Source organism: Pogona vitticeps, chromosome 6 (genome assembly GCF_051106095.1).
Source record: "Pogona vitticeps strain Pit_001003342236 chromosome 6, PviZW2.1, whole genome shotgun sequence".
NCBI lineage: Eukaryota > Metazoa > Chordata > Lepidosauria > Squamata > Agamidae > Pogona > Pogona vitticeps.
This window is the reverse complement of record NC_135788.1, coordinates 104,704,973-104,726,093: the sequence shown is the minus strand read 5'-3', so window position 1 is coordinate 104,726,093 and position 21,121 is coordinate 104,704,973. Positions and strand designations below refer to the sequence as shown.

The window sequence follows — 21,121 nt, the reverse complement described above, 5'->3', positions numbered from 1 at the left end:
TCTTTTATGCACAGCTTAATGTGGCGAGAAGATCGGAGAGGGGCAGGAAAACAGCAATGCCATCGTGGGAAAACTCCTTTACAAATTCAGGCTTTTAGCAGGTTTGGCTAAGGTGGAAAGGTCAAAGCGAAGTCACTAGCTAAGATGCATCTGTCTTAAGGAATTAACAGTCCAATCAGCACAAGAGAACTGATGGTTTCAGTGCTTATGGGGCAGAGACATTTCTTGAAGAGCAACTAGTAGATAGGACAGTAAGCAGTAAGTCAGAGTTCCGAGTCGTAAGATGAGTCTGAGTCACTGAAAAAATATCACCTAGTTGAGTTGAGTTGCCAGTGAAACTTAAGTCCGACTTCAGAGTCTCCATCCATGGTAGAAGGTGGCACTGATGGAGGATCTTACATAGATACTCAAGATGATTCTTGATAGTACTGTGCAGAAGGTGGCCATAGTAAACCACTTCTGAATATTTTATACCGGAAAAACTTTACAATGAGGGAAATGCTATGAATCTGTAAAATCATTTTGAAAACTGGATGCAGTTCTCCATGTTGCCAGTTGATGGTGCTACAGACCTAGTATATGGCATTCACTGGGTACTTGTTTTTTCTTTTCTTTTTTTGTCCCTTTGACAGTTTGACCTGTGTAGTCTGTTTCTCAGATAGCAAGCAGTTAGGTCTTGAATGTGTAAACACAGATCACAATTTCAGCAAGGCTCATTTCATTTCACATCCTCCAGGCCTGGTGGCAACAGCTCAGTAAAGTTAAGGCTGAGCAGTGGCACGGTTGGCCACGGGTGTGTGAAGAAATTCCCTCAGTTATTTGGATGGAAGGGTGTTTAGAAATATTCTTGTACCCTCTATACCATTTGCTTCCATGATTGTGTTCTTTGTGACAATCTTGCCAAAGTAGCTTAATACTGTGATAATAATACAAGCTGGAAGATCAGTATCATGCAACAGATAGCATATTGAATATTCAGAGGGAAAGCTTACACCAGATCTTTGTGTGCTATACAATGGTGGGCCAGGTGCCAACTATTAGTCTAACCCATCCCACAGGACTGTTGTGCTGATAACATGGGGGAATGAACCATATACAGTGGTACCTCGCAAGACGATTACCCCGCAAAATGGTTTTTTCACGAGATATTGACTTTTTGTGATCGCTATAGCGACTGGCAAAACAGTTTTTCCTATGGGGGATTTGCTGGACGATGATTTGGTCCATGCTTCGCAGACCGTTTTTTCGCAAGACGACGATATTTACAGCTAATCGGCAGCTTCGCAAAACGGCTTCCCTTTGGGCGATTTTTGCTGGACGATGACTATTTTCCCCATTGGAACACATTAAATGGGTTTCAATGCATTCCAATGGGGAAACGCTTTTCGCTAGACAATGTTTTCACAAGACAGCGATTTCAATGGAACGGATTAACATTGTCTAGTGAGGCACCACTGTATACCATTCCAAGCTCCTAGAAGGAATGATGGGATAAGAATATAAGCAGGGTCTTAATTCTGAATGTCAGAGTAAATTAAAGGTAATTATAACTTCATAAGGATATATCTAAAACAGTTTCACTTCTGATAGCCTACAAATCTAAGGCCCTGCAAAATAACAGTCATGGAACAAAACAGCCTTTTACTACAACTCCCAGCATACCACAGCCAGCCTGATTACAGGCATGGCTGCTGTGAGATTCTGGTAGCTGTAGCCCCAAAATTTTTTTCCAAGCTCTGGCAGTACCTACATTTGTATTGCTACCTGAAAAAGCTAATGGCAGTTGTCTGTTGGAAGCGTACTCTGGATCACTCAATGTTAGCCATGCCCTTATACATTTAGCCATGTTCTGACAATAATTTTATTTCTAAGATCAAATAATGCACAAGTACTTGGTAATATTTTACATCATTTTTCTCTAGGAATGCCAAGAGTGCACGATTTTTGGTCCACACAAAATACAGTACTGAATGTTTCCAGAGTTTCAGGCAACAGGAATCCTTTCCCAGGTCTACCTGGACATCTCTAGTGTTCTTTCCCAGCCTTACCCGGAAATCTCTGGTGTTCTCCAGTAATCTCTCAGCCCCTCTTCTTGCTTAGCTTTCAAAATGTAACAAAATCAAAGTGTGTTCAAATTGAAATGGCGGGCCTTCTGTACATACTGTATCAAGATATTGGTTTACCCCCTTTTCTCCAGAAAACTTTGCATCCCGTCCCAATTACCAGCTGGGTGTTGATCCCTGTTCTGTAGTTGTTGTTGTGTGTAGGTAATGACCCAACAGAAAGTGCTCTTGCCAAGGTAAAAACAGTGCTTCCAAATTCTCAGCTGTTGCCGGGAGCTTTGTTAACCAGGAAAGTGCTGCCTTACCTGGACAAGCTCCAAAGCAGCAAGACTGATAGCTGGCTTATCATGGGCAACATAATGAGGCAGAGGCCTTGCCCACTCTGGCTCAAGGGACAGGGGCCTCATGACCGGTGACCATGACAACGGAACAATTTTGATTCCAGAAGAGCAAACATAGGTGTTTATAGAGAGATAGTTGTCATAGATGCAGCTCCCCTCAGATATCAGGGAAAATTTGCAGGCCAGTGACACTGTCTATGTGAGAATATGTCATCTAATTAAAAGAAGGAGGGAAGGAGTTGGACAGTATTCATCTGTACAAATAAAAGACTATTGTAAGCTATTACATTAGCTTGGCTCATTGGCTTCTCCAACACAATTCATTCAAGCAGGAAAAACTTAACTGGGTACATTCGTACAAGCAACAACCTCTGGACTGTGCAATGAAGTGGTACCATCCAAGAAAACCGTTACCACTTGATTGTGGTGCATTAATAAGATATCCCAGGAGCACCACCAGACATCTTTGCATGTGAATTAAATAATGATACACAGCCTGTACATGAGTCAGGATCCACCTTGTATACTAGCACAGACATCCACACCACATGCGATGGTGACAGACCATCTTTCTAGGTCTTCTTCTGTTCACATGTGAACATGTGAGACATCAGGCTGCAAAAAGAGGGGGTGGGAACACCACTGTTTTTTTTTGGTGGATGAGTAAGTGGCAAAAAACACCCAGCAGCAATTGTCACCACTCCTGTTAGGGCTCACATCCTACCCAGTGATACACAAAATGCAAATGACATGGGGAGGCTTTTCCCGCCCAAGTTCTGTACTGCTGCTGGGAATTATGGGAGACTCACTGCCAACCTAGTGGGCATTTTCTTCTAGGTCCTGTGCCACTGTTCCCACGTAGAATTTCCAGGCCAGTAGTAGCCCGTTTTCCTATATTTCAGGACCAAAGCTGAGAGTAGGGGCTGGAGGTTCGTAATATCTCAGCAGTACGGCAGGCAAGGCATGCCAGGAGGCAGAACACCTTCTGGGCCAGCTGGCTGTAGAAATGAGCATAAAGGGAATCCAGGTAAATTGGCTTAGCATCCAGGTAAAGTTCAACTAAATGAGCAATAGAGGGTGGTGGTGCTTTTGACAGTGAGAGATGGCAAAATACACCCACACCTGCAGCAGTTACAGCCCTTCCTATGAAGACCTCAGTCCCACACTATCTTACGTATCAAGCACATGACATTAGCAGAGCTCTTTTAGGCCCTGTGCTTCTGATGGGGCTTTTGGAAACCTCACCATCAGCTCTTGCGGAGTTTCTCTCCCACCCCCAACCCAGGGGTCATACTACTGCTGACACAAAAAGAAGCCTCTTAAGCTGTGGTGCTGGTGCTCCACTCCCTGCCTCGCTCCAAGGGGAACAGTGGACTCATGTGCAACTCCCTCCTCAGTCCCCTCTTCTCATTCCTGTTTTCTTTCACCGTGCCAATGTTGCATACACTGATACAACTTTGTCCCGAAACGGTGAGTCCAAGCACTATCAGGAAAGTGCTGCCCAGATTTTAAAACCACTTCAAATACAAAATCAAACCTTATTCTTCTCCAGCTTTGCTCATCTTCAGATTTGTCTCCCTATCTGGAAACCTTGGAAACCAAAGCAATGGAAACTTCAGCCAACACTCCTGGCTAATCTATTTGGAAAGAACCTTTAACCTCCGCCCCTTCTATGTCTTTTCTTCTCAAAATGTATTGCTCTAGTGTCCACTTTTCTGCCTTCCTGTTTCCAGGACCTGAACTTTCCGGAAAGGGAGGAAAAGTGACTAGGACAAGGAACTGTGGGAGGGAAACTGTCGGTGAAGAGAAGTTTACCACTCCTTTCCTCTAACTTCTGTTTATTACAGAAAATTCCTTCCTGATTTTATATACGAACGAGGTAGAAACATGATGCTCCCATAATCTCTGGTTTAATTAACTGAAATGGATATTAGAGGGTGGGAGTTTGCTTCCTGAAGCAAGTGTTTTACTTTATTTCATTGTGAGGCCAGCCGTATTAAAGAGGTTTAAATGACTTGCGCAGCTGATGGTGCGCTGCGCACAATGCCCTGTGGGGGGGTGCCTTGGGAACACCTTTTTTCCCCATCAAAAACACCCGAGATTTCACTGCTGCCTCAGTGGGACCTCTCAGCTACGGAACCAAAACAGGAGTTTCACTTTCTCCCTTCCCTGTTAAAGCACCAAACTATTTCATCAAGTGACTCTCCATGGAAACCCAGCCCCAACAAACAACTTACTGCGCACCTGCCTGTTTAAGCCCTCCGGCCCTTCCCCAGAGGCAGCTTGCTAGGACATCAATAAGCCACCATTGGCAGAGATCAAACCACAAGCTAGGCAAAAGGCTGCCAGGAAACAAGGAAAGGTCAGGGCGCATCTGTATCCTGTTTAAGGGGCAAGATACCCACAGGCAGGTCGGTATAATCCCTGTGGAAACAGGTGGCTCTTCTTCACAAGATTGGCTGCTAATGAACTGGTAATGCTGCTAATGATCCTGCTGCTACACAGGATCTTCATGATGTGGGGTCTGTAAAATGCTGAGTTTTAGGCTCATTCTCAAACTCATTTCATACGAACTTAGCAGCTAATATCATATAACCCTTTAAAGAGAGTGAATAAACAGCCAATGTACCTACCAACACCACCATTTTAAATCATGCCTTAGGGGGGAAGTTGCCAACTTATTTGCAATCGGAGTGAAGAAACTGGAGGAAAGGAGTTGCTTTAGATAAATTAGCACAGAGTGCAAGGTAAGCAATTGTGTTTACAACACTAGAATGTGAACTCCTGGGTTGTTGTTTTTCTTTTTCTTTTCCTATACTAATTCCTCATATTCAAGGCACCATACCAACATACACCCTAATTGAAAAGATTTATAATAATAATAATAATCATGTGTTGTCAGGTCAATTCTGACTTATGTTTATCCATTTCAGGGTTTTCTAGGTAAAGAGTACTTCAGAAGTGGTTCACAATTCCCTTCTTCTGGGGGACATCCTGGAACTATACAGCTTGCCCAAGGCCACACAGGCTGGCTCTTCTGAGATGCACAGTGGGAAATCACATTCCCAACCTCTGACTCTGCAGTTAGATACCTAACTCACTGACCTATCCAGCCAGCTATTACATTTCTACCCCACCTTTTCTCTGTCCCCTCTGCCCTTTATCATGATAGAACCCTATGAGCTATGTCAGTCTGAGGGACTGTGACTGGCCAAAGGTACCATCTCCTGTATTGTGGCTGAATGGAAATCTGAACCCAGGACTCCTGAATCCTAGTCTCCTGTACCCTATCCCTAATTCTTCTACACACGGGGGGGGGGGGGGGGAGAGATAGAAAGAGGGAGAAGTGGGATATGGTTCTGACTAAAAGAATACCTATTAAGGTGTAATGGCCTTAAAAGTACTTTTAGAAGCAGGGAAGGAAGGCAGGGAATAACTACCACTGCCTCTGAAAAAGATACCTTACTGATACACAACACATACAGCTGCCACTGAGGAGGCCATTCCCTACTTTAGGAACCATAACTGAAAAGGCCCTCTTCTCTTGTCCCCAACTTCAATAAAGAGAAGGATCCTGTATGTAAACAAATCTCAAACAGCTTCATATAAGGAGACAAATGGCTTTGTGTAAGAGAATTTCGATTATATGGCGAAAGAGTAGAAGCTGCCCCAAAGCAAGGTTTCTCCACTAAACTTTGGAGCCTTTATTCCATAGACATGAAAACAAGAAACTTAATTACAGTAAATTTGTCTTTCCCAATCTGCTCCATACAACATTGTCTTGACAGTTAAAATAGTATCAGACTGTTAGTAACTATGCAGTGTAGACATATTTTGTCATATTAATTGCCTTATATATATATTTTAAAAAATCTGTTTTCAACTAACAAGCGATTGAGTTCATTCTCTTACAGAACTGTTGTCCAGCAATTTCTTGCTTTAATAGGCCTTTGGCATTCCCTTTTCTTCAGCAATGGTTACCGAGGTGATTGGTAGCACATCCTGAATAGCTGAAGTGTTTCTATGCTGTCATTTGTATACTTACAATTCCCAACGTCAGATTTGTGTTCATTTATGCTGATGCAAGCTGCATCCCCAATCACTTATACCATAGTACATATATTAGCCTTAAAGGACATTTAGGTACCTTTCTTTTCTTTTCTTTTCTTTTTTAACAGACTGCTAAGTACTGGTACTGTTCTCAAGCAATGACATTGATGTTGAAATAAGTCTGAAATGCCATTACAGCTAACATCTATATATGAAAAGGGGAGAAGGTACCATGTTGGTCCTTCCCTTCCAGAGAAAAGTGTCTTGGATCAGTCCTGATAAAGCACTTGTGTGAACCAAACCAAGGTGTGCAGAATGTGGACCTGGAGGTATTAACTCTGGCCTTCTCCAGATGGAACAATTTGTCCCTATTGTACACAGATGATATTGGTATTTTTCCCCCACCAAGATTACACAAGGCTTAAATTGGTACCATCAGTGGCTATGAGGCTGGCTGTACTGTTTGGCCTGCTGCAGGAACAGATTGGCTCCTAAAGATGGTGAACAGACAACATCTTTGCTGAAGAAAACCTTTTTTTTTTTGTGAGCCATTGATAAGACAGCCACTTCAGGACACTGGTACATTAATCACTTCCTCAGCTGCATGGAGGGGCCAAATAAGTGGGGGGAAATTAAGTGTATACTAGAGCAGTGAATATTTGCTACACTACCTTTAAAAAAAAAACCAAATGCAAATATTCCTCCTGGAAGCTTTTTGTTTGCTTTTCTTTTAACTGTCCGGCCAAGATCCTACTGATTCAGTGCTCGTGTGGCAAAAGTTTCTTGGGCCAGAAGCTTCCCATTTAGCAATAATCTATTAAAACCACCACAACAACAATATCCAGCAGAAGGGAATACTTCTAGGGGTTTTCTCAAATTTTTTTTTAACAAAAATGCATTTAAAGATAGAAGATTTCCAAAATAGATTAGCAGGTGATATCTCCTTCCAAGGGCATCAGCTTTCGATACTGATCTACTAACCCAAACAAACCCTCTCTTCCCCCCCCCATCAGAAAAGACCTTCTAACAACAACAACAACTTTCCAGCATCCAAAAACCCATGGGAACATTAGGAAGAGAAGGTGTCAGAAAATTAAGTCAAGATCTTGTTTGATTTCCGGATACAAACTGATAGACACCCTGAACATAACACACCAGATATAGTAGTAATAGAACAAAAAAAAAAGTCTGGATCATTAACATTGCAGTTTCAGGGGATGCCAGAGTTGAAAATGAAGAATTGGAAAAACTAAAAAAGTACAGATACCTGGCAATCGAAACATCGCGCCTCTGGATGAAACACACTTCAGTGGGCTCTATATTGGGGCTTTGGGAACAATATGAAGAAATTTCACACAGGACTATCAGCAGCGGCAGATCTCAGAAATAACACCATTAGAGCTACAAAAATGGCAATATTAGGAACAGCATACATACTGAGGTGATATTTAGCAGATATTTAGGGTTTTGGTTAAAATTTGTATCTGCTAAATAGTACCAGTAAATGTTTGTATAATTTTGATTCACTGTGCCTTGTATTTTTGGGGAAACACGGAAACAGGAAGGGATCAAGTAGCACACAAAAGGAACAAATTCTTTGTTTGGATGTGCTCTCGATGGGGTTAGGATTGGAATGGCTGGGCCGAGTGATCTATCTTGTTTGGCCTGACACGTCTTGTCCCATCAAAACTCAGCCACCTCTCCCTTGAAGAAGAGAAAAGCACCCATCTTACTTTCCAAGAACATCTGGGACAGATATATATGTAAAAGCAGCTGGGCAAGCAGAGGTAAAAATAACCTTGATAAGTAGCTGCTAATCCTGCCCCGTGGAACTGCCTGGACTCCGGAGCTCTGACCTTTTGGGGCAGACCAGTGTCGAGGAGGAGATGGGGGGGTGGGTTGGTCTGTTTCTCTGTTTATGTGGCTGGAGTAAACCAGATAGGAAGTGGTGGCTATAAAAGGCTCCACGAGGATCTACATGCAGCAGCTACCAGACATACAGACAAGGCAGGGTCAAACAGTCAGTCAATCATCAACACAGCCTTGAAGGGAAGGCAAGTGCTCTGGCTTCATTGTAGCAGGTAAGCAGCTGTTTTAGGGAAGGGGCATGTAAATTGCTATTTGAACTTCCTGTGACTGTAATGCAAATGTAAAATTTACAAGCTAAGAAGTGCAGATGATTTTAAAGCCTTCTTCTTTTTTACTTTCTGTCTTGCATAAACAGTATTTAAGGTAATTGTCTGTCTTCTGTTCCTTAAATTGGGCTAGCAGAACAGAAGCTGTACATGAGGATTCTTTATACTCTTAAATTTTGCATGACACTACCCTTAGTAAAATCAGTTCTGATGCTTTTTAAAACAGTTCCACATTATGGGAATGTGTTTGGTGTGAAATGGTGACTCCAAAGTACCTGTAAATTCAGAGTTTGCAGAAGGTTCTGCTTGCAAACTGCAAGCTGGATGCTTGCAAACTGCAGTCTGGGGAGAAAAAAGATTTCTCTGTCCCAAGCTCTGTTTAAATTACAGCGCCCTTCCTGTCCTACCCATCAGAGTTATTAAGCCTTCCGTTAATGTGAAAGCTGAAACATGCCCGCCTATAAATCCCTTCCTCTATCCTACAAGTGTCTTCTCTCAAATCCCAGCTAATCCAGGCATTGGATGTGACTGCACCAAAGAGGTACTCTGCACGCCATCAGAGGCACTTCTTCATATTTTCCATGTCTGAATTCCAACAATGGAAACCCTTTTGCCATCCATCTTCTATCCAGCTGGCCTAGGATTTTGTACTTTGTGCCTCATTTTGTGACTAAATTCATGCCAACTGGCCAGCATGTGGCTATCCTTCAAAGGCAATAACAGCCCAACATCTGAGTTCTCGGCTTATGTCAACTGTTTGGTATAGTCATCTCTGAACCTTTGCCAAAGGTATAACGATACCTCTCACGAGGGAATACATGCAGTTTCAGAATGATGGAAGGGCAGTGAGAGTGGGAAGAGAAGAACTATGGCATTATCATGCAACAAATGACTATACACTCAGGCACCGTCTTCAGGATGAAACAATTTGCTAAGGTCTGTGTCATCATGCAAGTTGGAACATATTTACCACACTTCTTCATGTATTTGAAATTTGGCAAAACTCTCCTCAACTTGGCATTGGTTATCTGTGTTCATCCACCATGTGGCAAGAATTTGACCACACAGCTACATTCAGATGAAAATCCAGAGGAAAAAGGGAGTGCTCAAATTCTCATCCCTTTGCATAGTATTACCTCATGGTAATAGCCATCTTTCAGCCACACTAGAAGCAGCCAGGCAGCAATGTGTATGTTATTCACACATCTCCACATTCATTCACATGTAAAGTATGTTATGGGACCTGTTTTTAAAAATCTGAAATAGAGCCCACAAACAAGGCAAGTGAAAAATGACTGCCTTTTCTACCTTATCTAACTGTGCATCGCAACTTGGATCAATTTCTCCTCAGCCTAACTGCTTTGAATTATTTTAAGTGTCATGAAACAGCAGTAAATAGCTGATTATTTACAGTAGTTTGTTACTCTTTACAATTAGTTCAGTGATTTAGGTATCGTGCTCAAGAGACAGAGTTCGATTCCCTCACTGTGCCTCCTATGAGAAGAGCCAGCCTGTGTGGCCCTGGGCAAGCTGCACAGCCTCAGCGTGCCTCCAGACATGGGGAACAAGAAACCACTTCTGAGTATTCTCTGCCTTGAAAACCCTGAAGAGGGTCAACACGTCAGAACTGACCTGATTACACATCATCAACATCATCATCATTACATTTTTATTGTTATGGGGGGTGCTTTCATAATTTTTTACTCAGTATGCCAAATCATCTCACCCAGCTATGGCAGCTTCAGATCTTCATTTGGAGGGGCACACGTATATTTGCTCCTTTACCTCAGGGAGCAAAATGTACAGAGGAACCCTAGGAAGAAGAATATTTCTATATAGTTGCATTTGATTAAAATAGACTAAATGGCTGTCTCATCAGAACTAATTGGTCACAGTATTTATCCTCTGTTGTGAGGAAACGTATACCACTTAATTTTTTCCAACCAAAAATGTGGAGGAAAAAAAGGAACCATAGTCATGGTATTCCTTGTGAGACACAGCTTCTAAGAAGTGGACATGAGAAGTATATTATCACTTGGCCTATGGTTGTCTGTACTCGATCCAAGTCTCTCTCTGTCTCGTTCAATCTGTCCCTCTCCCTCTGCAGCCATGAAGCTAGCATCTACTGAGATTTCAAAGCGACTGGAAGAGATGATCCTACTGACAGCTCAGAACCTGCCTCAAGTGGAGGTAGCTAAGAGTTACACCATCCTTCGAGAGCTGGGCAGTGGTTCCTTTGGACATGTTTTGATGGCAATCCACCAGTGCAAAGGTGTGTCAGAACCCAAGAAATTATGGAGGGATGGGAAAAACTAAGAAATAGTCACTGTGCTTTCCCAACCTTGGATCCCCAGATGTTCTTGGACTACCACTCCCAGAAATCCTGGTCAGCACACCTAGTGTGAAGGTTTCTAGAAGTTTTAGTCCAAGAACATCTGGGGACTCAAGAAGGCTGGGAGGTAGCAAGCAGAGAAGGCTGTTCTTGTTATGTGTACTCTATTGTGCTTCTTGTTCTCTACTATAGAGGGATGAGAACCTGTCCTAGCCCATCCAGATACTAGTTTTTAGTGAAGTAGTAAACCTATTTTTCAGTTAGATGGTATAGTTTAGCGGGTTGGAGCATTCAGCTGCAGAGCCAGATAATGGGAATTCAAATCATCACTGTGCCTCCTGGGAGTGGGAACAGCTGAGATTATCCAGAGGTGTCTACCACCTCTATGGCCTTGGACATGCTGTATGGTCTCAGAGCACCATCAGAAAAAGACGCTGGCAAACCATTTCTGAGCACTTTAGACCTATGAGAACTTGGGAGTCAGGATACAAGCAAGCTCGTACAATTTAATATTCCTTCATGCACTTTGCCCCCTCAAAATGCCTGCACCCAGAAAACTGCTACATCAGAGATGAGATTAGAATTTTTCTCCCTGCGATGCCAGCTTAGTATAAGGATTTTTTAAATGAATATTAGGGCCATGTGATTCCTCTCTTACCTTCTGAAATGATACAGTCCCCTCAATATGTCTTTCACCTTACTGGCTGTTTGTGGACCACCGTTTGTGCAGGGGTAGTCTGTGGTGGCGGTGGCTGGATTGTCCTACCCACAAGTTTTGGGGTGAGCTCCCGCTAGACCCCAGACAGTTCTGACAATAGTGTCAAATAGAACTGACTCTTTTCCTTCTGTCAATTAGTGGCGTTGTGTCAATTGGACTCCTACTATTCCACCAGAAGGGAGAGGCTTAAAGGGTGGTATGTTGGTAAAGTGGCAGTTGGAAGGTGACAGTTGGACAGCTGGGGTGAGGGAAGTTCATAGACAGCTGGCCAGAGCAGCAACCTCTGACTGTCTGTCTGTTTGCTTATTTAGTATACTGCCCCATTAGTGCAAAGCACTGTTCTGGGCAGTTTACAACATAATAAAATAAAGAACACCAGCAAAGGATAGTAATTTGTTAAATAAACCAATCAAATAAAATTAACACAATATACAATCAGAGGCATGATTTTCCAAATAAAAGGCATAGCAAGTGTGTAAATCAAGCAGGGTTGCATTGAAAGGCTCTCCGAAGAGCAATGTCTTCAGAAGCCTCCTAAACATTTTTACATGCTTTATATGGTATTCTGAAGAAAGCTGTTGTTTGTTCTACTGTCCTGAAGAAAGCACATTATTGTTTCTAGGAGTTCTCTTCCAAACAGAGGGAAGTATAATATTCATTTCCATTCCCTCAAGAATCTGGAATGGAGAAACGGGAAGCCCTATGGAGTATTAATATGTTACAGAGATCTCTTCATCTTCCACTTGTAACCCATACATTTTTCCATCATTTCTTCTGTCTTTTTATTTTACACAAAAAATCCATTAAGAACGAAGTGATAGGCTACACAATATTTTTTTTGCTTTCCAATATTTGGAGCTATTGGTCTGGTAATGCCCAGTCTCCTTTACCCTGCTTCTCCAAAAATAAGACCTAACCTGAAAATAAGCCCTAGTATGATTTTTAGGATGTTCATAATATAAGCCCTATCCCAAAAATAAGCCCTAGTTAAGTGAAATCCTACCCTCCACCACTGTGGAGCAATCAGAAGAAGATAACATGACTGTATTTGAATAAATGTAGATTGTTGTACATGAAAAAAAATGAGACATCCCCTGAAAATAAGCCCTAATGCGTTTTTGGAGCAAAAATTAATATAAGACCCTGTCTTGTTTTCAGGGAAACATGGTAGATTTTAGATTATTCTTCTTCCTATTAATATTTCCATGTGTTATCCATAAAACTGCAAATAATTGCTGCTGTTCATTTCCACAGCAGTTCTCAAAAGCAACAAGATCTAAGTTGTGACTGATGTGCCTCATAGAAATCAGTAACAGCTAATTTAGGTTGCAATCTTGGTGATAAGCCAAAATGAATTTGATACAACTTACTTCTGGGTAAACACACAAATGATTTCAAACAGCCCAAATCCAACCCAGTAAATTTCAACAGAGAACATGTTATTCTTATGTTAGAAATAATTTTAGTTATTATTTAGCTAATTATTAATCTATGTTAAATCTGCTTTAATTTGTACTTTCCAAAGTAAGAGACTGTGTTTTACTTTTTCCCAGTGGTAGGGTCTATGTAAAATTATTAGAAAAGACCTAGAAAAACAACAACTACCCTAAAGCATATTGGACTGGAAGCTTATTACGCAGTTACTCATAAACAGAACTTTATCCATGTGATTTTACACTACGACAGCAGTGTGGGGTTCATATGTATGCAAGGCTAGGTGGTTTAATCTGAAATGCGGAGAAGTCAGACTCCTCAACCCCTCTCTTCTCTCACATGAAACAATTGTTTCAACTTTTCCTCTTCTCTTGCAGGAACGCCCATGGCACTGAAATTTGTACGTAAGAAAGACACAGAACTGCAGGATTTCCTGAACGAATACTGCATTGCATTGACATTGGGAGCCCATCCTTGCATTGCCAATGCCCTTGGTATTGCTTTCCAAACTCCCAAACACTACGTCTTTGCGCAAGAGCTGGCATTGGCCAATGACCTCTTCTCTCTCATGGTACCAGAGGTAACCAACCAATGGGTGGGCTGGGTGGAGTGATTTAGTTAGACTGATAGCGGGGTATTGCTCCCATACTTTTAAAAACAAGTGTAAGACATGAGTTGGAGGGAAGAAGACCTAAAGAAGTGCAACATTTCTCCTCATCTCCCTCCTTCCCCTTTGTCCAATCCATGCAATGGGGGGGGGGAACCTATTCATAAGAACATCAGCAGCAATAAAAGTGCCTCTGAGCATGTACAGAGGGCCTTTCACTCTGCACTAGTCCCTCTATGTAGCCTACTCATCAGAACTTGTACAGCTCGTTCCTTCTCATTAAGGCTAGTTTAAGAGTTTCACACCCTACCTCTCAGGCATCAGGAAAGGAAAGATCACAGTTATCCTTTCTGACAGGTTGTCGGTATGATTTAATAAATACTGATCAATTATCTATGTTTTAGCTGCTGCTACTATTAAATCTGCACATGTATACAAACAATACTTGAAGCAAGAAGCACACTCTCATTTTTTGTTAATGTACACAAATGTTGTAATGTTTTAGAAGAAACTATCATCTAAGGTGTCATCTTAGAAGAAGCGTTTTTCTGTGGATGGGCAATGGAATAATGCCTCACTTAAGATGGTACTTAACACCATATGATAAGCATCTACAGACAAGCTCTGCTTTCTAATTAATGAGTTGATTTTCCTAGTCAAACTTAGATAAAGTGGGGCAACTACCTCAGGTAGTCTCTGGGTGCATTTTCTAAATCCTTCAGTCATTCCCTTCTCTTGGAAGACAAAGGTGTGTACTATGAAGCTTCTTTTGATCCCCCAAATTTGCCTGCTGTCCTTAGCTGCGATGGACGATGCTACCCCATTGCTAATACTAATGTAACATTAAGCAGACTCTCAAATCTGTTCCTTTACAGTGGACCCTTGACTTACAGACGGCTTGACTTACAGACTTTTTGAGTTACAGACTTCTCTGGCCGCAAAATTTAGGTTTGACTTGCAGACTGAGATTTGACTTACAGACCAGAAAAAAATCAAAATGGAACAAAAACGGCCTGTTACGGGATTAATCGGTTTTCAATGCACTGTAGGTCAATGGAGACTTGACTTACAGACTTTTTGACTTGAGAACCGCCTTCCAATACGGATTAAGTTCTCAAGTCAAGACCCCACTGTATATGGAATGGTGAATATATCATCTTGTCCTTTTACTCAAGGTAAAAAAAACCATTTGGGGCCATTTCTGCCAAATGTATTGCTGTACTATGCCCCATTACTATCTGGTCAGACCTTGTTTGAGGGTGCCAAAGAACAGAGGAACTAAGGTCTAAGGGGAAAGCATGTACAGTATATTTAGACATGTCTCTGGCCATTGATCCACTGATGGGGAAGTGCCACATACTTAAGAAGTATTTTAAACCTTTTTAATTCAAATGCTTGTTTTAATTTGATAACCATCTAACCCTTATTATAACTGTAACCTTTTTTTTAGCTTTTGCTATTTTTAAAATCCATGTTCCAATCCTGCATCTTGTAAAAGAGAAAAACAACATATAAATTAATAATAAATTAAACTTTTCCTCCAGGTTGGTGTACCTGAGCTGCGGGTAAAACGCTGTGCCCTTCAGCTTGCTAGTGCCCTAGACTACATGGAAAGCAAAGGGTTGGTTCATCGTGATGTCAAGCCCGAGAATGTGCTGCTGTGTGACCCTGAGTGCCGTCACATCAAGCTGACTGATTTTGGACTAAGCTGCCCACGAGGACAGGCCATTGAGGCCTTACCAGAGAGCCTGCCCTACACAGCACCTGAGTGGTGTGCCCTGGGCCCTAAAGCCCGCATTGAGGCCCAACCCAGCCTTGACACTTGGGGTCTTGGAGTAATGCTGTTCTGCGTATTAACTGGCTATTTCCCCTGGCTCACGGCGGCATCTTCCGATCGGTACTATAGCAGCTTCATCTGCTGGCAACGCAGTCCGCGCTTTGCCCCGCGCCCACCGCACTGGGAGCGTTTCACTCCTCAAGCTCTAGAGATGTTGCAGGGGCTGTTGAAGCCCAACCCAGCTCACCGCAGCCCAGCCAAGGAGGTGATAAATTATGTCAAATCACCTTGGCTGCTGCCGGAGGTCAAGAGCTGCATTAGGCCAAGCACTAGTCGACGGTGCTAAAGATTCAGGCCTTCTCCATGGAGAACATGGCCCCAAACCCAAACGTTAGATTAGCAACTGAGGGACCAAAGACATTTTTATCACCAAAGAGACCTCGCTCTTCTTAGGGATATAAGGAAAATATAGCCAAACTGTCACTTTCAGGAAACAAAGAAAGCTGGAAGCAAAGACAAAATGATTCAGGGATTGTCCCCCATCACATGTGACACTGTTTTAGGAATATTGCTCTCCAAAGCCATCTTAGCTCTGCATTGGAAATCCAAATACTTGATCTCAGCCTTTTCTTCATCAGTGGTTAATCACCAAATTCTTGAAATAAAGCCCATTGGAAAGAAACCAAATGTACATTTAATGGATCCCAAAGCCTTACTATCTCTACTCTGCATTTTAGTTAAGATCAAATGAAGCCAACTTAAAATAGTTTGTGAATGACCATTTTGGAAACTAGTAACCCTGCTGAACCCACTGAGCTGTTCTTGTTTACATAGCTAAGCAGGGTCAGGCCTAGTTAGTCCTCCGATTTGAGACCTCCAGGGAATGCTAGGAATTTCTAGGTACACCATTTTGATGTGGAGCTTGCACAGTTATCTGCAGAAGATGACACAAATGTGGAATCTGAAAGTGACATCATTGTAAATCTACCATGGCTGCCACTTGTTTTATATTCTGCTGTCCTATTGATTCATTTTGTACATTTGTAAATAAATAATATTACAAAGATGGTTGTGTATTGTCAGTGTTCTGCTTCCAAAAGCAAAGAGATTTTGTTATGGATGACGGGAATATTCTATTGCTTGAAGAATGGGAGAGTAAAAACAACAGCTATACACTTACAGACTGATTATCAGAGATACGACAATTCAGCCAAAGTCTAAACCAAATATACACAATTCACCTCACCCATGCTTGTTCCTACTATAACCAGGACAGCATTCCTGCCTGTATCCTTCTACTCACTCTCTGCCTTTATTTGCCATGTCTCTCTAGGCTCTTGTTCATCTAAATTCCCTAGTCTCTTCTACGGATTGCAAGTCATTCATCCTTGGTAGAGTCGATCGGAAACCTTTCCCCAAGCCCTCTTTCACCTTGTCTCCCTTTCAGATCATTCTCCCAAAACCTTGCTCCTTAGTTTGTGACTACTCACACAACTGAGTCAGCAGCTGAATGCTACAACAGTAGTACCTAGCCTTGGACAACCCATGTGTTCTTGGGCTGCAACTCCCAGAAACTGGTCAGCACAGCTGCTGAAGAACTGCAGTCCAAAAACACCTAGGTTACTCAAGTTTGGAAACCACTGTTCTACACATACTGAAGCACACAAACTGACAGCACCAGTATAGCACCTTTTCTAGTTTTTGGTTAGAGGCCTATATTTAACCTGAGGTAGCATTCAGATTATGTCACTCTCATATTGTAAGGAAAGTACTACAATATTTTCTATCATCTTTTCTACCACCTAAGCATTTACTTCATTCTTGTGTATGTACAGAACAGAATTTGGATGAGTTAAATTGTTAAAGTACTTTCATACCTCTCTTTTCATTTAGCTTCCCACCTCACTAATTCTCTAGAAACCTCCAATATGAAGCAATTTTTAGAATGTTATACTAGAACTGCAGAGGCCCAAGTTCTAATCTGCACTGAGCTATAAAATGCACTGTTCCATCTGCTGGTCCAGTCAGCCTGATCTACCTCACAAAAACGTAGTGAAGACAAAAAGGAGAAAGTGATAGCAATGTGTCCTGCTCAATAGAAAAGTACAGTGGTGCCCCGCTTGACGACGATAATGAGTTCCGTTAAAATTGCTGTTAAGCGAAATCGTCGTCAAGCAAAAGTGAAAATCCCATTGAAATGCACTGGAAACTGGTTGATGCATTCCAATGGGGGAAATACCTGCTCGTCCAGCGAAGATCCTTCATAGGGGAAGCCATTTTGCATCGCTGTCTTCCGGAAATAGGTACGGAAAACAGCGGGGAGCCATTTTGAAAACCTGACAATCAGCTGTTTGTAATCGTCTTAATGCGAAAAAATGGTTCCCGAAGCAGGGAACTGATCATAAAATGAAAAAAAACACATTGGAATCATCGTTTTGCAATCGCTATAGCGATTGCAATAAACTCATTGTCAAGCAATTTTGACGTCTAACGGGGTAATTGTCAAGCGGGGCACCACTGTAGTGAGAAATATAACCAGTAATTTTTTAAAAATCCAACAAAACATCATTTTACTAAATCATAAACTGAAAGAAAATGGAAGTGCAGTCCAGTCTCCTACGCAAAGGCAGAACCACAGTCCTGAACACAGTGTTCCAGAAGCAGCAAGATGATGTATCATTAATGGATATCAGTTGACCAAACTACTCAACACTTCATCCAGTAGTCAGCATATTTTCTAAGCAGAGGCCAAAAATCCGAAGTGAAGGCAAGCAAAGAAAGCTTGCTGGAAGGCGGTTGTAATTATTTCCACTCAACAAGATGGACTGTTGTCTTTTTAAAATGTGGTGTGCAGTGCACATCTGTTAGACGCTAATCTCATCATTCTCTATAATAGTAACCTCATGTATGAACCATGCAAACCAATGCCAATCATTAGACATGATGAACACTTGTGAAGCAACATGCTGTTCTTAGAAGAGGTTCCTTCTATAACATGAGGAAGTACACACTTGGTCCATACCCTGAGGAGCTTTCTGACTTCTTGAACTGTGTCTAGCTTTAGACTCCATATGCTACAAGACATATGGGCACTGAAGAGCAGCTGTAACTGGAAACGATGAACAAGCGGCCAGTTTGGCTGGGACTCTTGCGTTCTCTCACACACCTCCTAAATATAATCCTCTGCTGAAGATAGGCACAGCAGGTGGGTAAGAGAAAAATACTCCACCTTTCTCTGTTGCTGCTTCGTTCTCTTCTCATTTTTCTTCATTCTCTTGAGAAAAAAGCTCAAATTTGAAGTCACAGAATCATTAGGAGAATTATGTTCAGGACTATGTGAATTTCTGCACATCCATGACAAATTTGCATAACCACAGAATATAGTATTCGACACTGAACTAGATTATTCCCAGCAGGACAACCCAAAGATTCAAGCTAATTTTTCTAGCTCACATGAATACAGGGATAATCTTGAACATTTATGAACAGTGCACAGAGAAAGTCACAGGTAGGATAAGTTACTTTTCAGCTAATAGTCAAATAAAAGTTGGGAAAGACACAATTCAGATTTTTAAGGGTTGTTTTTAAATACACAAACACACAGACAGACAGACAGACAGACAGACACACACACACACACACACACACACACACAGAGTTTTGACTATACAGTGCTCAGGCTGCAATGAAAGAACATTGGTTGAAGTATGTGCTCCAAAGCATAGGAAGGCAATAGGCAAATGTCTGAATTGACATGAGAACATTTAATTTCACAAGACTTGCAGTAATGTTACTAAAAAGGTGAGGTGTTTCATGTCTTTTGCTTTGCTAGCAATTTCTAGAGAAGAGAGAAAAGAAAAAAAAACAATTAAGGATATTGTTGTGAGGAGGATTAAAACCTTTTCAACATGTTCTCAGCTATTTTACCAAATGTAATCCATGTAATTGGGCAGTGATTGTCAAGAACGGTTTGGGACCTCGTTACCTGACGAAGTGTCTCTCCCTACGATGGTCCACTTGTGCCACCTGATCCAGTCAGTTCTCGTGTTTGCATGTGGTCACCCCTAGAAATGTCCAGAAAACTACCATCAGGAACTGGGCCTTCTTAGGGGTGGCCGCAATGCTATGGAATGCACTTCCTGCCTATATATGCTAGGCTCCCTCCTTTATAGCCTTCAGAAAATGGGTGAAACTTTATTGTTTGAAGAGGCCTTCAGGAACATCTTAGCCCTCTGACAACCTTGTGGTTCCATGAAGTGGTTATTGTTCTGATAGGCCGCCCAGGTTACTTTTTGTTAGATATTTGGGGTTTAAATATTTTTGGATCTCACTATTTATGTCTTGCGAGTGGAGATGGGTAGCTGGGGTTTGTTTTTAAATGTTGATAGGCACAAGGAGTAAATGGGCAGGGTATAAATGTAATGAATTCATGGAATAGGAGAAGTAGCTTTTATGTATATGATAACTTATTCTTCAAAACTGTTGGTTACAGGTCAAAACATCCCATACTGAGGGAAATAACATCTCTGTTTCTTCCTCCATGCCCACCAATTCTCTGTCACCACCTTTCCTTTAAATGCCATCAACATATTTTTGGCTATTGGTGACTGGCAGCCTTCAGAGGGAATAGTAATACCAGGGAGTCATAAAACAGTCAACCCTAGCAATGAATTACAGGATCTGGCAGGGCTACAAAAGTCATGTTGAAAACATAGCAAACTAATTAAAGTCGATACCACCACTACCCTGGTTGATTTCAAAAAGGCCTGGATAGTTTTTCTGCCGCCTGGACTACATATGTCCCACTCATCCACCCTCACAAGCATACTGAGGTCAGCTTTAATTTAAAATGGAATCACATATGCCATCAATTAATCACTATGAAAAAAGGGCCATGGTTTCAATACTTACTAGACCCACAAGTGGACTGAGCTTGGAAAAATTACATTTCTGGATTGCAGGTTCCCTTCCATCCACCAGCCAACATGGAAACAAGAAAAATTAAAAGGACCCCTTTGAACAAAAATTCAATTTGCAAAAGTAATTTTAATAGTAAAATAAATATAAAAACTTAATTTAAATATGTATGTTTTAAAACAATAAGCAAAGTTCTTGATAAATCTTACCTTCTAGAAATAATATCTAGCCCAGAAATTTGTTTAAGGTGATATAAATATTTTTATGTATGATAATCTCACTCTTGCACTTTGAAATTTCTTCGTAGCCTGAAAAGAGGCACTTCTACTAGTTTGGAAACTAATGGTCTGAAATCCACAAAGAAAGAAGGAAAACACATGTTTTAAAGGAGCATGAATGTGCAGAAATGTAGTTGTATGGATTGTCAATAGTGATGACTGTCCAACGGGTGTTCTCGATATTAAGATTATTCATAGCATTCACTACCACAACTAATGCACTGCTGGTGCAGAGAAAATCTAATTGTTCTGCTGATAGAGTACTTCAGTAGGAGTACATGGGGAGTGCAATTTATTTATAACAAAAATGCTACCTTGAACAATGCATTTCTAGATCTACTACAATCAATCAATCCCAGCTGCAAATTAATTGATACCAGCCATCTAGAAAGGCCCTGGTCACTTTTAAACAAACTGATTGCCTTTTGCAACTTCTGCTGGGTTTGCCTTGTTTCAATCATCTAGATAA

General features: G+C 41.5%; 1 protein-coding gene and 1 long non-coding RNA gene across 4 annotated transcripts; one reads left to right on the top strand and one right to left on the bottom strand.

The window, feature by feature from the left end:
* Positions 1–4,720: 4,720 nt before the first annotated feature.
* On the top strand, positions 4,721–16,521 carry LOC110086464 (serine/threonine-protein kinase SBK2). Of its 3 annotated transcripts, none has more exons than XM_073004484.2 (4): positions 4,721–4,815; positions 10,697–10,861; positions 13,451–13,653; positions 15,225–16,521. In XM_073004484.2, exons 2-4 carry the CDS (start codon positions 10,699–10,701, stop codon positions 15,801–15,803), a joined length of 945 nt encoding a protein of 314 aa, XP_072860585.1. In that variant the 5' UTR covers positions 4,721–4,815; positions 10,697–10,698; the 3' UTR covers positions 15,804–16,521. The 3 variants fall into 3 exon arrangements, with proteins under 3 accessions (XP_072860585.1, XP_020663057.1, XP_020663056.1); XM_020807398.3 differs by lacking the exon at positions 4,721–4,815 and adding an exon at positions 5,038–5,151; XM_020807397.3 differs by lacking the exon at positions 4,721–4,815 and adding an exon at positions 8,321–8,535.
* Positions 16,522–19,428: 2,907 nt separating this feature from the next.
* Positions 19,429–20,722, bottom strand: LOC140708478 (uncharacterized). Its single transcript, XR_012088689.2, has 3 exons — positions 20,584–20,722; positions 20,369–20,470; positions 19,429–19,521 (listed from the first exon to the last, which is right to left on the bottom strand). It is a non-coding gene; the product is annotated as an uncharacterized LOC140708478 (long non-coding RNA).
* Positions 20,723–21,121: the final 399 nt, after the last annotated feature.